Source organism: Stigmatopora nigra, chromosome 10 (genome assembly GCF_051989575.1).
Source record: "Stigmatopora nigra isolate UIUO_SnigA chromosome 10, RoL_Snig_1.1, whole genome shotgun sequence".
NCBI lineage: Eukaryota > Metazoa > Chordata > Actinopteri > Syngnathiformes > Syngnathidae > Stigmatopora > Stigmatopora nigra.
Window position 1 is genome coordinate 14,243,731 of NC_135517.1, and position 20,102 is coordinate 14,263,832.

The following is a 20,102-nucleotide window of genomic DNA, read 5'->3' on the forward strand; positions in this document are numbered from 1 at the left end:
ATTGTGTAGCTGTCTTTTTCAGGGACTGAAAATTGCTCCTCTAAAGACTGATTGCTTCCATCTGCAATTGTACTATAAAGAATGACACTTTCAGTATCTTTCCGGGATTATCCAGTACAGGGGTCTCCAAAATGATGCTTAAAGGCCACTCTGGGTCCTAATTTTTGTTCCAACCAACCCAGCATCGACAGTTTAGCAAATCGGGTTTCTGCTAAAACAAGCAGTACTTGAATTCAATCAATTGATTACAGTTGTAAAACACCAGATTGGTAATAAGGTGTTGTCTTGGTTGATTGGAATCAAATACAATTTTGGAATAGTTCGAAGACCAGTCAGGGTGCCTTTTTGTGGATTATTTTCTGCTTCTCCAGCAGTGGCCCATTATTCATTGGTGCACACATTTTTTTGCAGAAATGTGTATCAAGTCGAGTCACATTTATTTCAATAGTAATGTTTGTTAGCCTCATTGGCCCACAGTTAACAATTACAACATCCAATGATCTGAAACCCCAGAAGAGTAATGAAAAATCCCAGCAAGGGAAAATAAGACATTTTAGGAAGTAGGGAAGGGCCTAAGTTTTAGTAAAGGTTGAAACCACACTTAAATACATATTTAGCAATTGAACACAGTTGTGCTTTTATGGCTCTTGGTACAATTAAAGCTACCTTCTCATAACAGCATTACTAATCAATCAAGATATTTTGTTATAGAGCAATGGTTTCACCATATAGTATAAAATCAATGTTTCTATCAGGCTTAGGGTGAACTTTCTTTTCCTTTACCAGGAATGCAGAACCTGGACCTGGAATTCTTCACAAATCTTAATACATGATCTATAATCCTTATAAAGAGATGTGATTAATGGATGGATGGTTGGATGGATATGTTAAGATTCTCATGCTACTTTGTCCAAACCATGCATCGTACAGAGTTGAATTTTTCTAACAGACAAGTGATTGAATTTCTTCACCTTCTCTAACTGTGAAAACTCTAGCTTTGTATTTGTTCAAGCTGAAAGCAGAGTTGCTGTATGGATCGTTGCGTGGCTGATTGGTCGGCAAATTTCTAGGTCCATGTTGACTATGCCTTACGGTGGATATGTTCGTGCTCTCACGTAGGCTTTATGTATTGCCTTGATTGGCCCTAATTTGTTTGCATTTCGAGGTATAACTGTCTTTGTGCCTCCTGTGCGTTGTAAAACGGGCATGGATGCGGAGTTTTGGGTGCGAGTTGATGGTTGTCATTAACTCAATCAAATGATTGTAAACGTGCATGTAAAGTGGATTGGATTGGATTGGATAACTTTATTCATCCCGTAGTCGGGAAATTTCTTTGTTGCAATAGGAAGAGGGTGAGGATGCAGGAATAGGAAAGGCATTATACACAAATGGGTACTTAATAGTAAGTTAATAAATAAATACATGAATAAATATATAAATAGGTAACTGTGTTGGTGAGATATATATATATATACATACACATACATATATATACAAGCACATCTACACTGTATCCGAATTCAGGAGGTCCTAGCCCACAGCCTTTTTTGAGTGTTGATGCTTGGTTGATTTGGGTAATTCGTGTTGGTGGTTATTGTTTCCAATAGGGTTGGGCTGACTGTGTGGGCGTGACCGGACGTTTGGTCGGCGGTCTTTTGGTCGGCGGTCTTTTGGTCGGCGGTCTTTTGGTCGGCGGTCTTTTGGTCGCCGGTCTTTTGGTCGCCGGTCTTTTGGTCGCCAGTCTTTTGGTCGCCGGTCTTTTGGTCACCGGTCTTTGGGTCGCCGGTCTTTGGGTCGCCGGTCTTTTATCGCCAGTATTTTGGTCGCCGGTCTTTTGGTTGCCGGTCTTTTGGTCGCCGGTCTGTTGGTCGCCGGTCTTTTGGTCACCGGTCTTTGGGTCGCCGGTCTTTGGGTCGCCGGTCTTTTATCGCCAGTATTTTGGTCGCCGGTCTTTTGGTGACTGAGAGTTTACTGTTGAAACCAGCTCTCAAAATTATATTCATGGGAGAGAGTTTAATATCTAAGAGAAAGAGAGAGATAGAGAGAGAGAGAGAGTGTGTTATATGAGTGTAATATGTAAGTACTGTTTAATATCTAAGTACTGTTGAAACCAGCTCTCAAAATTATATTCATAGGAGAGTTTAATATCTAAATATCTACTGTTTTCAACAGTACTTAGATATTAAACAGTATTATATTCATAGGAGAGTTTAATATCTAAATATCTACTGTTTTCAACAGTACTTAGATATTAAACAGTACTTAGATATTAAACAGTACTTAGATATTAAACAATACTTAGATATTAAACATTACTTAGATATTAAACAGTACTTAAATATTAAACACTACTTAGATATTAAACACTACTTAGATCTCCATCTGTTTCCTCATCAGTCTGAATTCAACCTCAAAAGAAAAATCTCAGACAGAGCCTTTCGTTCATTGTAATTGAGTTAAGAACAAGAGTTTAATCATGCAGTAGTAATATCAAAATGAAACAGCTACAGTAAAATGAATGAGTAAAATATGTGATATTCCTCAATGGCAATAGTTTTAAATTGAGAATAAACCAATAATCTTTGTTTTACAATTCACAACAATACATTCTCTCTACGCTTTTTTTCAGTTGTGTAGTATTGGGACTGTCCCTAAATGAGTCCTGCCGAGGTGTGCGGTAATTTCTCAACTTCCTGGATCGTTTTCATGCCAAACCGCTTTCACTCGGAACGAATAGCAAAGCGTTTCTTCTCTGGATGTTTTTTTGCCATTCGAGGATTTACGGTATTAGGTTTGAGGTGCCTCCAAACTCTCCAAAGGTTTCTTTGAGTTAATACTACACAGACAGAGAAACATCACTTTCACAATGAAAAGGACGAGGACCGGAACGTACAGCTTTTTATCAGTATTCTCGTTCTTTGTCGTCTGTGCGTTTGTTTTAATGTTTTTGTTTTTTGTGTTTTACTCAATGATGCATGTTCCATAAAGCTTGGAACATTTTCTTTTTAAATTATTTTTTTCTTTACTCGGCTGCTCTTTTAAGAAAGCCCATAGTGCACCGTATCGTGACGTCACGCTCAATCACATGACCAAAAGAACACGGAAGTAAGGATCCGGGTAAGTGAATCAAGCCTGACTGGAATTTTTACAACAAAGGTGTGAATGTCTTTAACACACGAGCATGTGGAGAATGTAATTCCGTTGTACTTTCTCATTCTTGCTGAACCTGCAGACAAAAGTGTCGCGGGACTTTTATTTAGGGCACGTCAATTCATAATGTGTGTGGGGCCATAAGCATCTTTCATAAAGTTTTATGCATTAAGCAGGAATGTGCTTATCTTTAAAACGTCAAAAAGATGGTGGTACGCTGCAATCTCATCAAATCTCATTTTCTGAACCGCTTTATCCTCACTAGGGTCGCGGGCGGGGTGCTGGCAGCCTCTGACTTCAGGCCAGAGATGGGTGGCCAGCCAATTGCAGGGCACAAGGCGACAAACAACCATTGACGCTCACACTCATACTTAGGGGCAATTTAGAGTGTCCAATCAGCCTAGCATGCATGTTTTTCGAATGTGGGAGGAAACCGGAGTACCCAGGGAAAACCCATGCAGCAGGAGAACCTGCAAATTCCACACAGTTGGACCGACCTGAATTTGAACCCAGGACCCCATAGTTTTGAGGCCCCCGGGCTGCCCTCCACTTTAACTTGAATGCATCATTAAAAAAAAACAACAACAACACAGTTTTCTTCCCTACATGTTTGTAAACAACTGTGGGTTAGTAACATTGGCTATACACTAGTTCGAGTGTGTGGAAATGTACATCCATCCTAATATTTTTTATTAATGACATTTGTTTTAAAACACCATTGTTACCGTATTTACTCGCATATAAGCCACTTGTCGGACAACAAAAGGGACTATTTGCGCATAAAAACACAACTTCAAAAACTTCAATTTGATGGCGTCGTTACACGATGACGTGACAGGATGTCGGCCTGAAAAACATGGCGCCCAAGCGTGCACCGTGACTTCATGACGCAAGCGAATGCTGATACGGTCATTTATTTCAGAATAGAGAAAAGAAAAACAGCTAAAAAGCTATGAAGGAAATCATAGAATACGGCCCGCTAGGCTTTTTAATTTGGCCCGCCGACGTTGTCCTATTGTTCTCCCCCCCTCTTATGTATGGAAAATAATGAAATATATCATTCATTGTGGTGCGCCTTTTAATGTAGTGCGCCTTATAGTGCGGAAAATCAGGTTTATGCTTACTTGAGGTGTCCCCCACCTCAAAGTCAGCAGAGATGAGCCTCCTACTTATCCACAAAACTAATGATAGCAAGGGCAATGAAAAATGGAACTATGGACAGCCAATTATTGTCATTATTTCATCCGCATTTCTTGCTTACCTTCGCTTGTTTTCATTTGAAAAATTGATGACTACATTCCAAAGCTTATCAGAGTAATCAAAGAAAAATTGTACTAATGGAAAGTTTTTATGAATTCAAACTACAATCAGCAAAATTGAATAAAACAACCTTGCATTCTGTCATTTATCAAATATTTTTTTATGTCAATATCAAGATATGCTAACGTTATAACTGTTTTTGCATAGCCGTCTAGTGTCTTAATGGCGGCCACCAGTTCTGCAGACCACAAGCTGCAATTTGCGCCTTTCAGCAGTGCGCTCGAGGCAGGCTTCTGGCATCAACTCACGCAGAAAAAACTCGATGACTACAGACTGGATGAAAGCCCCAAATGTATCAAAGGGTACTACTACAACGGTGAGATGCAAGCTATCAGAGGGCTTTTACCTATGTGAGAATTAAAATGTGCAGTTACACAACTGTCAACTTATGTTCCCCGTACAGTAATACCTTGACATAAGAGTGGCCGACATTCGCGGAATTTGAGATACGACTAAAATTCCGAACAATTATTTGCCTTTAAATACGAGACAATTTTTGAGATACGAGCACACAAAACAGCCAGGTGGCCGTGACGCGAGAGGCTGCTTATGGGATGTAAAGATCTCGTGTAATGCTACCTTCAAACAATGGGGGGATTGGTGCGGGAGCTTAATAACGAGGAGGTGGAAGAGGGGACCGGCCCGCTAGGAAATCAAAGACTTGAGCAAAGTGTCAAGGGTTTTTCTGATTTTGTGGAATAGAAGCACCCGGACAAGTTGGCAAGCGGTCATGCGTTATCCTATTGTGAGGACATTTGTTTGCGTCATTTTCGGAATATTTTGAAGAGAAGGAAAAAGCAAACAACCCTTGATAGGTTCCTTTTAAAAACCGAAAGGCAAAGAGGTGAGGGCAAATTAGCCAGAGCAGATAAGTAAAAATATTTTTTTAAACAAAATAATAATTGAGTTTAGTGTAAGGTTAGATTGAACCTATTTTTTAGTGTGTCTGTATCTTAATCAAAGTTTGTTTAAATTAGTTTGTTATGTTACGAGGGCGTTGCTGTACAAAAAGACCCACCCTCTCTCTCTTCCCTCTCGCATTCCGCATTGTACCGAATGTCTCTTTTTAGTATTCAACATCATAACCACTAGATATTTATTAGTTGCTCTGTTAGTAGATGGCGAATAACAACAAATTAAAAAAAATCTATTCCAATATCCTCAGATATTCCTGTAATTGTTCTCTACATCAAGTGTGATAGATTAGTTGCAAAAATGCACTAGCTTTAGCGTTAAGATTCAATGCGCGGCAAGTATCGAAGACCCAAAAAAGGTTTACTCTTTGCTCCTGCAGTTGTGGTCAAAAGTTTCCATTCACCTTCGAAGAACATTGTCGTGGCTCTCTTGAGTTTCCAGTTATTTCTACAACTCAGATTTTTCTCTGATAGAGTAATTGGAACAGACACTTTGTCACAAAAAAACATTCATGAAGTTTGGTTCTTTTATGACTTTATTATGGGTGATCAGAAAAAGTGATCAAGTCTGCTGGGTCAAAAATATACATACAGCGAATGTTCCCTCAAATTTTTTGTTTGTCTGGGCAGAAAGACAACCTCCCTGAGCACACAGAGTACCAGTGTGAGCAACAACATCATTGCTCACTATGGGCACACACCAGTATCACACCTGCCCTAAGCAAGTGCATGTCTACAATACATAAAAGATTTAGTAATAATAAAATGTAATGATTAATATCTATGATTGGGCGGCCCAACGAATGAGCGGTTCGCACGTCGGCCTCACAGCTCTGGGGTCCTGGGTTCAAATCCAGGTCGGTCCGCATGTGTTGAATCTGCATATTCTCCCTGGGCCTGCGTGGGTTTTCTGTGAGTACTCTCCCACATCCCAAAAAGATGCATTGTCGGCTGATTGGACACTCTAAAATTGCCCCTAGGTATGGGTCCGAGTGTGCATGGCTGTCCATCTCCTTTTGCCCTACGATCAGCTGGCCACTGATACCCCTGGCCCAAAGTCAGCAGGGATAGGCTCCTGGCCCAAAGTCAGCAGGGATAGGCTTCGTTCTTCCACGGCAGTCTCTCAGTCCATGGAGATGCAAAATACGATTGACTGTGAACACTGGCACCTGCGTTCCTGCCGCTTCTAATTCTTGGCAGATCTACTTTTTGGTGATTGTCGGTTGAAACTTCACCCGCCTTACCAATTTTCTCTCAGCAGCAGGTGATAACTTGTGTTTTCTAACTAATCCTGGCAGTGACATAACAGTGCCATGCACTTTACACTTACAAACAATTGTTTGCACTGCTGCTCTTGGGACTGCAGCTGCTTTGAAATGGCTCCAAGTGACTTTCCGGACTTGTTCAATTCAAGGATTCGCTTTTTCAAATCCATGCGGAGATCCTTTGACTTTCCCATTGTAGAGTTTGTGGGCGTTTCCTTCCAATGAGCCCTATTTAAATGGCCTCAGAGAAGTCACCAGCTGTAGTCACTCATCACTCACAAGAAGTTAAGAGGCCATGCTATGAAGCTCATTTCACTGACACAACTTTCTTAGTCACCAAAATTGCTAATTCGTGTTGCTGTATGTATGTTTTTGACTCAGCAGATTAGATCACCTTTTTCTGTTCACCCATAATAAAGTCATAAAAGAACCAAACTTCATGAATGTTTTTTATGACAAAAAAAATATCTGTTCCAATCACTATCGGAGAAAAATCAGAGTTGTAGAAATAACTGGAAACTCAAGAGAGCCATGACATTTTGTTCTTTACAAATGTTTGTCAACTTTTGACCACAACTCTACCTCTTTTTATGAATCAGGCTGACACCAATTAATATTTGGCCTGAATGATTGAAAATAATTGCAGAATCAGAAATGTACTGGTTGAATTTGTATCCCACAAATAATGCAAATACATGCCAACAAAATATATTTATACACAAACGACCAATGCTTACATGGCAGTGAAAACCTCAAATCAAATGGAAATGAATTGCTAATAAATTAAATGTCACTTACAGGTGATTACCTCCTTGCACGCAAGCGTCACTTATGCACTTGTGGCTTGGATAAAGCATAACTTTGAATGACACTGTATAGTGTCCTGAAAACAGACTGTGCTCATTTAGGCCATATACATTAAAATAGGGTAATTAATTAGTATTTGGCTGTTTGTATGATTTTTCACAACGTGACCCGAGAATGTCTAGAAATTCCAACCTGTCATTTATATTTCTTACAGGTGATCCAGTTGGTTTGCCTACCCGTCTGACTTTGGAGTTCAGTGCTTTTGATGTGTAAGTAGAAATATTCGTCTTTGTTGCCAAGCCAGCCAGATGGCAAGATTTGAACTGAAGAACAGGGGCCCATATTTAAAAAGATAGATCATGCAATTCTGAAACTTGCCTGCCATACTCAATTTTGCAATGAAGTTATTATCTTTGAACGACTCAATTTAAATCCATCCTCCATGTCATCCATTTTATCCTTCTTAAGCGTGGTAGGCTCAGGCCCATCAGCTTCAGTAGGAAAGCCCAGGTTTCCCTCTTTACTTTGCCATCCCATTTTATTCCACTTTGTTGAGTTATTCAGGGACTATCCCTTTACATCGTTCCTTTGTATCGTTTTCCCGATATAGCCAGGTGACATAGTTTATTCCAAGGCTCCGTCCCAGTGACCATGCCCAGGAAACTAAACCGGGATCCCTCTAGGAGGCATCATAATTAGTTGTCCAAGTCACTTAATCTGTAACCTCTCAATGTGTAGGAACAGTGGGTTTTACACCGAGGCCATCCTTGGTGACCGAGCATCTCAGCCTATCTTCAAAAACTCGTGTATTAACATCGACCGATTAGTAACTAGAGAGCTTCACCTTTCAACTACTTTACTTTAACAGACTGATTTAGAATCCACATTACTGTAGACCTGAATTGAATTTAATTCTTTTTATTGTCATTATACAAGTACAAATACAACAAACAGACAAATAGATAATAATAATAATAATCATAAATCTGAATAAATTATCAATAAATAACTATATTCACTCACATATAAGCCGCCAGTGCGTATAGGCCACACCCAGAAAGTTGCTTTGAAATTTCAGAATTTTACAATTTCTCGCGCATAAGCCGCCTCCTGATTCCCAAGTTTCACCTATATTCATGGTTTTAATAGGAGTACAAATGTGTTACTTTAAAGGGAAAATCATCACAAGTGGTATTTCTGAGATACTGTATGAATCAAAAGCACATTATTAGTAAAAGTATAAAAGTATACAAATTCTAAAATATTGCACAGATTTCTAAGATATTGCTAAGAGTCATCGCACACCCTGAAGCTATTGCACAGTAGGGATTGTGTGTCATGCTAACTCATCTTCAGAGTCCTGATGGCTTTTGGGAAAAAACTGTCCTTAAGTCTATTCTTCCGTGCTTTGTGAGACCTGTAGCGTCTGCCAGAGGGCAGCAGCTGGAACAGGGTGGTATTGGTCCCTGACAATGTTCCTGGACCCTGTCTACGGATAGAGTGGTACCTCGACAGACGATCGTAATCCGTTCCGAGACTGAGATTGTATCAAGAGTTGTTTGTTTTTGCCTCCCCTTCAAAATGTTTCGAAAATGACGCGCACAAATGTCATCACAATACGATGACGCGTGACCACTTGCCAGCTTGTCAAGGTGCCTCTTTTCAAGAAAATCCGAAAACCCTTGCCACTTTGCGAGCATGTCTTTGATATCTTTTGTAGCCAGGGCCCCCCTGCCTCTTCCATCGCCTCAGCGCTACTGAGTTCTAGCAACAAATGTTCACTCTTCTGTAGGTCGATTACATCCTGTGTCATGAGTTCTTCGTGGTGCTCGGCGATTAGGTCATTCACATCTGCCTCGTCAACCTCCAGCCCCAAGGAATTTCCAAGCGGCATATCACCCACGCACGATTCATCATGTGCAGCAGGAGCTGCTGTTTCAAAGTCTCTTTCAGCAGAAGCTGGGCACAACTTTTTTCCCTGCTGAATTATGAGTTCGTTGGCATCTGTCACATTGAAGCATTTCTTGAATAAATACATGGTGTACAATTTTTTAAAATTTGGAATCACCTGTTGGTCCATGGGTTGGAGGAGTGATGTGGTATGGGCGGTAGATAGAGCACCTTGATGAATTTATATTTGTTGGGGCTACTGGCCAACACTTCAATAAACTCGAACACAGGAACACACACTGAGGCAGCTGGAATGAAGTATAAAGGCCGCGTCTGCGTAGGCGGGGGGATGCAACAATTCAGAGGCCGGAGAGTGTGACTACTCTCCAAGCTCATCAAAGCTATTTCCCGCCGAAAAGCTTCTTCAACGGTGTTTTAATAAAGATAAGACAAGTCATAAAAATGGGAGGCGTTAATACAAATGAAGTAGGTGGAGTACAAAAGGTGTAGTGCACATTTTAACCAATAGGTGTAAATTAAATTCTATTCTAGTAACTTTTAATACACCATAGTCCAAAAGGGTGCAAGATTAAATAAGAATATAATTCATATTTGCAGCATATATTCATAAAGGAAGAAAAGGCGTAGTTATAAGTTAGACAGTACAGTCGCAAGACCGCAGAACAACAAAGCAAAAGCACCAAGTACAAAGCAAATCAAAGTCAATGGGATCATTAAGAATCACCAGAGCAAAACACAAAACGAGCAAGAGTGGGTGGAACTACCAACATCGGCTGCCACTTGAACGGCGGCATTTTGGTTTCGGTAGCAAAAGCGGATAGACTCAAATAGGCGAACCACGGAGATGGGGAACCTCTACAGACTGCGACAGAGGCAGAGAACATACAGAGTCACTCCTCCAAGCCAATCCGCACATTTCCTCAGTAGTCTGGAGCCGAAGACAGCAGTAGCAGAGTAGGGGAGCTCGACTCCGTTCCTGGTAAGCGCCGATAGCTCTTCCATCTTATCCCACGATGGAATGGTGTGACAGCTCCGAATCTCCGGCGACACCGAGGTGTTGCTCCTTCTGCTGCGTATTGTAACAGCTAGTCCCATGTGTGTGACAGCGTAGGCATGGCTGAATGGTTCCAAAAAAGAAGTATCCGAAAGAAGCCAGGCTAACAGAACAAGGAAAGTTGTAAAAACATTAAAGTAGAAAGAACTCAAAATGGACTCAACAACAAACAAACAAACAGGATAATAATGTATAGTAATGATAAATAAGTAATAGTCGGACGGCGGACGTTGTGGTCCAAAACCAAAAATAGAGCTTGCTCAGCGGACTCTGGCAACTTCATGGTCCTGGAGCTGATGGTGGAATTTCCATGAAATGTTTCAAAGTACAAGCTTCGGTGACACTACAGCAGACACCGTGGTTCTAAACCGAGGGTGCTTGGACATAATTCCAGCCAATCACTGACTGCAGACAGGGGACACCGAGAATGGGTTGCCACCCAATGAAATGGAAACACCCTAGGCTCCCAATGACAGCAGCACCGAATAGGAACTGAATTCATACTTCCTGCAACCAAGTCAGGCAGAAGAACCACTAGACCAGTGGTTTTCAAAGTGGGCGGTACCGCCCCCCGGGGGGCGGTGTGAACTTTCAGGGGGGCGCTGACGAATAAACAGGCGAATGGGGGGCGTTGAAATAGTGAAGGGGGCGATGGAGCAATTACAGTAAAATGTGACGTTGGTGTTTGTAGAAAGACCGGAAAAATTGATTGTCTGTAATAAAAAGTCGACAAAAAACAAGCTTTATTGAAACAAGAAACGTTGTCTGCTCGAGCGCTCACGAGCAGCGCGCATATGCCGTATATCACTAATTGTCGCGAGTTTATCGTCGATGCAGGCGACTGGGGAAACCACCACCATCCAGTCAGCCGCAGAGGAGCACACAATAGCGCGCCGGCAACGCTTAACCACAGACGTATGCGCACAGCGACCGGCTTAATGCATCAGCTATCAATTTTTATGATTCGAGGTGAACTGCGCATTGGTCTATTAAAAGAAACGAAATTAGCGAATAATATCTGAGGCGCCTGTCTTCTATTTATTTAAGCTTCGTTCGTTGGAAAGGGGTAAAGAGGGGGGCGTTGGCATTTTGGCCCGGCGGTGAAGGGGGCGGTGGCCAAAAAAGTTTGAAAATCACTGCACTAGACTAATTGTTTGCTTTTTTCCTCTAATGTATTATATTTTGACTCCAGGAATGGGTCCACTCCGGCTCATTGCTGTGAGGCTGTTGGGAAACTATACAACACTAACACACTGGATACCTTTAAGAGCACAGACAAGAAAGGTTTGCTGGAGAAAGAGTCTAAGGAGGTGAAATGCTATAAATCAAATGTCCGGCATGTAGTTGCTTTTGTGAAAAACCTAAATGGCTGTTGTCTTGTAGCTTTGGGATGCCATACGGTCCGGAGATGCACTAACAGACCCAAGCATCCTTTGCAGATTTATTCTGCTAACCTTTGCGGTATGTGTATTACTTTGCTGCATTGTGTAACATTGCATATGCAAATTTTATTTAGCGGTCCAATTTCTTCCCAAATTCCTCCAGGATTTGAAGAAGTACCATTTCTACTACTGGTTCTGCTTCCCTGCACTTTGCTTACCAAATGGAATAGAAATTGTAAAGAAACCTTCTCTCCTAGAAACAGTTTTCACAAGAAAACAAGTGAGTAAAATTCATATTATTTCTCTCTCTTGCTCTCTCTCTCAACCGCAACCTATATGACATAATTAGTGCGCATATATATACACTGCCGTGAAAAAAGTATCTATAATATAAAAAAAAAAAAAACACTGGCCAAAGCTGGCATCCGTGGCAGAGTTCCAAGGCAAAAACCATTGTTGTTCAAAAAGAATATTAAGGCTCATCTTATTTTTGCCAAAAAAACAGCTTGACGATCCTCCACACTCTTGGAAGAACATTCTGTAGACTGAAGAGTCAAAAGTTGAAAGTTTTGGAAGATGTGCTGCCCATTGCATTTGGCAAAAAAATGGCACAGCATTCCTTTAACAGATCACAATACCAAGTGTGTTGGTGTTGGCAGTGTGATGGTCTGGGGCTGTTTTGCATCCTCAGGACCAGGTCGACTTGCTCTAATTGATGGAAGAAGGAAATCTGCTGTGTTCGGCCCTCAGTTCGTGTGCTAAAACTTCAGCGCTCTTGGAGCATGCAGCTTGGCAACAATCCATAGCACACCAGGTCTACCTCTGAATTGCTCAAAACAAACAAAGAGCAGGTTTTGAAGTGGCTAAGTCAAAGTCTGGATTTAAATCCTATTGAAATGATGTGTGATCTGAAATGGGTTGTTCATGCTAGAAAACCCGCTAATATTGTAGAATTGAAACAATTCTGCACAGAAGAGTGGGCCAAAATTCCTCCAAAGCATTGTGAAGGACTTGTCACAAATTATTTTAAACGCTTGATTTCAGTTACACACAGACACACACAGACACACACAGACACACACAGACGCACACAGACGCACACAGACGCACACAGACGCACACAGACGCACACAGACGCACACAGACGCACACAGACGCACACAGACGCACACAGACGCACACAGACGCACACAGACGCACACAGACGCACACAGACGCACACAGACGCACACAGACGCACACAGACGCACACAGACGCACACAGACGCACACAGACGCACACAGACGCACACAGACGCACACAGACGCACACAGACGCACACAGACGCACACAGACGCACACAGACGCACACAGACGCACACAGACGCACACAGACGCACACAGACGCACACAGACGCACACAGACGCACACAGACGCACACAGACGCACACCGACGCACACCGACGCACACCGACGCACACCGACGCACACCGACGCACACCGACGCACACCGACGCACACCGACGCACACCGACGCACACCGACGCACACCGACGCACACCGACGCACACCGACGCACACCGACGCACACAGACGCACACAGACGCACACAGACGCACACAGACGCACACAGACGCACACAGACGCACACAGACGCACACAGACGCACACAGACGCACACAGACGCACACAGACGCACACAGACACACACAGACACACACACACACACACAGACACACACCGACACACACCGACACACACCGACACACACCGACACACACCGACACACACAGACACACACAGACACACACAGACACACACAGACACACAGACACACACAGACACACACAGACACACACAGATACAGAAACACAAACGCACTCACAGACACGCAGACAGACACGCGCAGAAGACACGCGCAGACAGACACGCGCAGACGACACGCGCAGACGACACGCGCAGACGACACGCGCAGACAGACACGCGCAGACAGACACGCGCAGACAGACACGCGCAGACAGACACGCGCAGACAGACACGCGCAGACAGACACGCGCAGACAGACACGCGCAGACAGACACGCGCAGACAGACACGCGCAGACAGACACGCGCAGACAGACACGCGCAGACAGACACGCGCAGACAGACACGCGCAGACAGACACGCGCAGACAGACACGCGCAGACAGACACGCGCAGACAGACACGCGCAGACAGACACGCGCAGACAGACACGCGCAGACAGACACGCGCAGACAGACACGCGCAGACAGACACGCGCAGACAGACACGCGCAGACAGACACGCGCAGACAGACACGCGCAGACAGACACGCGCAGACAGACACGCGCAGACAGACACGCGCAGACAGACACGCGCAGACAGACACGCGCAGACAGACACGCGCAGACAGACGCAGATGCACACGGACACTTCCTTGGCATACATTACAATCAGTTTTGTTCTTAACCGCCCAATGCAGATCGAAAAGTGTTCCGTGGTTCTGCGTTAAGATGAAGAAGGCTGCATGTGGAAGCGTTTTCTGGTATTCCCGAAACTTCTGCGGGTCGAGGAGGGAGAGAAACATCAGTCTTTCGTGTTTTTGAAATTTGATCTACCGATTCAGGGTGTCGTCCCCCTCTGACCTGCAATCAGATGGGAAAGGCTCCAGCACTCTCCCGCAGCCCTAGTGAGGATAAATTGGTTCAGTAAATGAGATGAGATTCTGACATTTTAGGAGTTTACAATTTCTTAAAGTGATATTTGTTGATAAATTACCATATTTCTGGCGTTAAATTCTGCTTTATGTGTTCTTAAGAATGTATTACAAGCCTTGAATTTCACTTGTTGAAACTTGAAATACCCTGGATTGATGTCTATTTTTTATGAATTGCGCTAACAAATCATACCGCAAGTTCCATCAATGATGGATAAAAAATTTCATCCAGGTGTCTGGCCCTACATTAAAAACTCATTGGTTTAATGCCTACAATAGAATATCAACATTCCCTTGGTAGCTCTGATGGATGGACTAATACTTAACATTTAATTATACTTTGATTAACGATGTATATGAAAGTATCATTAGCTATTTATGATCAGCCCTTTCAAGTTGGATATCACTGTAGTTTTAAAAGGTGTCCATTAGCACTTGCCACCATGAATTGAAATATATTTCATTTATTTATGTCCTCTAATTGTGTCCGCCTCAGATTGCATCCTTGCAGGAGGCCTATGATGGCTTGTGTATCAAAGGCAGAACCACTGCACTTCCTTATTTCCTCATGAAGTACTCAGATGACACCGTTCAGTTGGCACCATTAGCAGAGTGGGGGACGTTCTTTTCTGATGTGCAAAAGGTTTGTTTCACATTTTGTTTTCAGTATAAGCAGCAATATATAGAAATTTGCTTTCAAGAACTGCCCTGAATTAACATGTTTCAGTGGTATGAAAAAGTTTGGGCATTCCTCCTAATGTTCTTTTATAAATCATGGAGTGTTTAATTCACCAATGTTACTGTCTTGTATATATATTTTAAAAACAAGAATACATTAATACTTCTTAAAATGAGTTTTGTCTATGGTCGTCCATTCCTTTTCTCATTATGTTCCTCACAGTGGAAACTGAAATTTCAGAGATAGCTTTTTGTACCCTAGAACTACACTAAAGAGAATCTTTTTATATTGTAATAGCCCCTTTCAGATAAGTCCTAAAGTCCAGTAATGTTCTGGTATACAACCAGTAAAGTAAACGCAATGTGGTCTCTTCTTGGTCACATTTGAGGTGCAGTGGTTAATGACTTTCTAGCTATCACTTTTATTTATAAATGCCACTTACTCCTTTTTTTACTGTAACAACATTTTGACAAGCAGCAAATGAAGAATTTAAGTCTTGTCCACACATTGCAGGGATTCATAAAAATGAGTATTTTGCCCCATTCTATGTCTAAACCACCTCAATTGTGGGGGAAAATATAATCTGCGTAAATGTGGTTTATGCATATTTCACAAGCTTGCCAGGCCCTTAATACCGGGGTTTCTGAACCTATGACTCTCTGCCAAACCAACAAAAAGTGAAATTCGTTGGTTAGAGCATTTGTGTCTGTGTTCCACCCTTCCCTAATTCTCTGCCGAGAAATCTCGAAAATATTGATCCATGTGCTGAATTAGATTTAACTTTACTAGAGTAAAAATTCATGGTTTCTTTAAGATACTTTGAATTAGTCACTCAGGTTAAGATAACATCATGCACTCCAAATGATGAACAGAAATGTTAATTATTATTTAGTTATGCTTATTATTTATCATACAGTTAAGATATCTAAGTTTAAAATGTAAAAACATAGAAAAGACAAACAATAAACGCTCAAAATACTCCTTTAATGACTGACGTGTAATGGTGAATCTCTGCGAAAGTATTAGGACAAACTGGAGTTTAACTTTAACCCCTTCACTTCAAGTCACCTGTTGATGTTGGTCCTTTCTGACGAATGAGTGATGTAGTTCATATAACATTTGAAGAGCCAGAAAATCATTTATGTTTATCCCTAGGTCACCGTGGGTGTATATGACCCGTGTACTCTCTCCCAGCATCCAGGATGGCCTTTGAGGAATCTACTGGCCCTCATAGCTTGCCATCGGTAAACAGTTATCTGTCTCTATCTGTTTGTCCGTCTGAGTGAGTCATCTCGTGTATTGGCACAGAAATCCCATCCCTCAATTGCATTTACCAGCCACAGTGGTACCTCGACATACGAGCAATTCGAGATATGAGTAAAATTTCGAGCAAATAATTATTTCTAGATACGAGACAAATTTTGAGAAAAATGAGAAAGCCAGGTGGCTACGACATTAGAGGCTCTGTATGATTTTACCGTACTGTCTTTTTTGCCCCATCTCTTTCGTGTATAATATGCATATTTTTCAGTGTTTTTTTTCCCCTGTCACAGGAGTATATATTACTTCTCACTGGCAAGTGGTCGTACGTTATTCTATTTTGAGGACATTTGTGTGCATCTTTTTCGGAATATTTTGAATAAAATACAAAAGCAAACAGCCCATCGATAGTGTAAGTCAGGGTGGAGGCGGGGCAAATAGAGCCAATCTGGGAGAAGAAAGGTATCAAACTTTAATACAAAATTAGAATTAAGTTTAGTCTAAGGTTAGATTAAACGTGTTTTGTAGTGTGTCTGTATTGTAACCAAGTTCATTTAAATTTGTTTGTTATGAAACAAGCGTGTTGCCGTGCAAAATGCGTGCCCCCTTTCTCTGTCCGCCTTTCTCTCTCCCACCTTCGAAATCTGTATAATTTTAGTTTGGAACGAATTAAGCTCGCATCTCGAGGTACCACTGTACTGCTGCAATTAATACATTTTTGTAGTGTTCAGTACTTTTACACTAAAATTTCAACACTTTCTTTTTCCTGTCATAGTTAGTTAACTTTAGTTTAGATGAGCTGTCACCGATTATCCTTTAAATCAGATGGTTTCAGGTAGATCTCAGATCACATGGCTATATTTTTGAAGAAATTGCTATTTCCTAGTAACATAATGGAAGTGATCTTCAAACCATGTTTCATAAAGTTACGTATTGCTTTTTCCTACCCAGTAATATCCATGTTATGGCAAGAAATTGTTTGTTTTCACTCAGATACTGTTTATTATTAGATTGAAAAGGAATACCATATTTAGTAATTTACCTTAAAATAGGTTATTGAACCTTTTATGCTGAACAAATACCCAACAAGGTATTCTGTTGTCACCTGTGCAGATGGTTCAAAACCTGTTGTTTTTTGTTGTTTTTTAGACTTTTTCTTTCTTAGTTAACTCCAAAAAAATAATCTTTTTTTGTGCTGTCCCTCCAACTAAATAGTCATTTCAATGTTACCATATGAATGCTACTATGCACCTCACACTGTATCTTATAAGGAGTAATGTGTGCTTCTATCATATCTTGGTGAGAATTTATTTACAGTTTGCTACTATGCACCTCACACTGTATCTTATAAGGAGTAATGTGTGCTTCTATCATATCTTGGTGAGAATTTATTTACAGTTAAATTTCAAATATGCATATTTTCCAGTCTTGATATTGTATAGACATTAATTTGACAACCATTCTCTCTGTTAGGGGCGCAAAGTTGGACACGGTGGAGGTGCTCTGTTTTAGGGATCGAACACAACAGGGAATCCGCACAATTCAACACTGTGTCATTTTTCAGGTCAAATGGCCTGAACTACTGCTCGACTCTGGTAATATTTTCTTTCATTTCTTTGCATTTCCGTTCTCCTTAAATGATATGAATCATCATTCCTGTTTGCCTTTGGGGGTGGACTGCATCTTTTTTGTCTTTAAGCATAACATGATGTCTGTCCAGTTTAAGTTCGACCTTTTAAGGTCTGGCCCTATTTTGTCTGATTTTAGATGTATTTGTTGTTTCTGTTCCTAACTTTTATGGACAGAATATCTTGGCGCACCTTTCGCATAGAGGGGGTCCATTTCGGTGGCCTCGGGGATTGCATCCCTGCTTTTTGTAGATGATGTGGTTCTGTTGGCTTCATCTGGCCGTGATCTACAACTCGTGATCAACAAGTGTGAAGTGGTCGGGATGACAATCGGCACCTCCAAATCTGAGACCATGGTCCTCAATCGGAAACAAGTGCCATTCCTTCTCCGGGTCAGGGATCAGGTCCTTCCCCAGGTGGAGTAGTTTAAGTATCTTGGGGTCTTGTTCACAAGTGAGGGAAGAATGGAGTGGAAGGTTGACAGATCGATCCGTGCAGCGTCTGCAACAATGCGGTCTCTGCATCGGTCCATCGTGGTGAAGAAGGAGCTGAACCAAAAGGCAAAGCTCTCCATCTACACTCTCAACTATGGTTTCGAGCTGAGGGCCATGACCGAAAGAACGAGATCCAGGATCCAAGCGGCTGAAATGAGATTCGTCCACAGGAGGTCCGGACTCTCCTTTAGCAATTAGGTGAGAAGCTTGGTCAACTGGTAGGGGCTAGGAATAGAGCCCCTGCTCCTCCGGATCGTGCCAGATGAGTTGGCTTAGGCATCTGATCAGGATGCCCCCTGGACGACTCCCTTTTGAGGTGTTCCAGGTACGTTTCACTGAGAGGAGGCCAACTGGTAGGGGCTAGGAGTAGAGCCGCTGCTCCTCCGGATCGTGCCAGATGAGTTGGCTTAGGCATCTGATCAGGATTCCCCCTGGACGACTCCCTTTTGAGGTGTTCCGGGTACGTTTCGCTGAGAGGAAGCCACGGGGCTGACCTCGGACACGCTGGGGAGACTATGCCTGCCTGGCCCGGGATGGCATTGCAGTCCCCCTGGAAGAGCTGGTTGAAGTGGCTGGGGAGAGAGAAGTCTGAGATTCACTGCTGATGCTGCCCCTCTTAGTATGCATGGAGAATGAGTTCCAGAGTCAATGGGAGAGCAACACTTTTCCGACATTTTCTACATCAAATTCACAATACTACAACATGATTATTGGATTTTTGAGATTTGCATAACTTGAATATTTCGTATGTAAAGATGTTTTTACGTAGAGGTACCAGTGTATTTGGGTTTGTTAAAAAAAACACAACCCTCACCCATCACAGAGGGACTCCATGAAAAGTGTCATCAGCTTTTACCTTCCTACATTTTTGTTTGTCATGTAGAAGTAAATCTTGTTTCATTCATCTTTGTCTGTCTCCATAGTGTGTCCAAAGAGTGTTGGTTGGGAAAAGAATGCCAAGGGGGTGATGGGACCCCGAATGGTCAATCTCAGTGAATGTATGGACCCAAAAAGGTAGTGCAATTAAACAAAGCAAAAAACAAAACACTCGATCACTTAGTGTAATACAGAACACTACCAATGAGGAGTAGTTGTAACAGTCGCATAATCTGGTCTCTGCATGATGGCCCACTTACTAGTGGACTACAAAAATGAAAAGATGACTTGCTTTAATCCAGAAGAGCAGTGAACCAGGGCCAACAATTGTGCCAAGGCCTTCTGTTTTACAGTAATCCCTTGATTATCCCGGTTAATGTAGACCAGACATGTCCGCGATAAACGAAATTCTGTGAAGTATGGTCACCCCTATTATAAAAAAATAAAAAATAACTTCAGTGCTGAGTCCTAGTAGCAAGCGGAGGACACGGCGTGCTCCCAGAAAAATGTTGAAGCCGCGATATTTGAGGGATTACTCTAGTATACTTGTTACACTCTATTATCTCACTTAATTTGACAAAGATTATTCATTTATAACAAAATATTTTCATCTCTATACAAATTACAAATTCCATTAGTATTGAGCAGAACATAGTATTAAACAA

At 42.0% G+C, this 20,102-nt stretch overlaps 1 protein-coding gene across 1 annotated transcript in view; it reads left to right on the forward strand.

Annotated features, from left to right (window-relative positions):
* Positions 1–2,652: 2,652 nt before the first annotated feature.
* atg7 (ATG7 autophagy related 7 homolog (S. cerevisiae)) overlaps positions 2,653–20,102 on the forward strand; it is a 59,396-nt gene continuing 41,946 nt past the window's right edge. The window contains exons 1-10 of the mRNA XM_077725607.1: positions 2,653–3,117; positions 4,618–4,786; positions 7,671–7,725; positions 11,614–11,731; positions 11,805–11,882; positions 11,967–12,083; positions 14,997–15,143; positions 16,335–16,423; positions 17,913–18,034; positions 19,485–19,575. Of these exons, the coding sequence (XP_077581733.1) occupies positions 4,633–4,786; positions 7,671–7,725; positions 11,614–11,731; positions 11,805–11,882; positions 11,967–12,083; positions 14,997–15,143; positions 16,335–16,423; positions 17,913–18,034; positions 19,485–19,575 (971 nt within the window). The 5' untranslated portion in view covers positions 2,653–3,117; positions 4,618–4,632. The remainder of the gene's footprint in view (positions 3,118–4,617; positions 4,787–7,670; positions 7,726–11,613; positions 11,732–11,804; positions 11,883–11,966; positions 12,084–14,996; positions 15,144–16,334; positions 16,424–17,912; positions 18,035–19,484; positions 19,576–20,102) is intronic.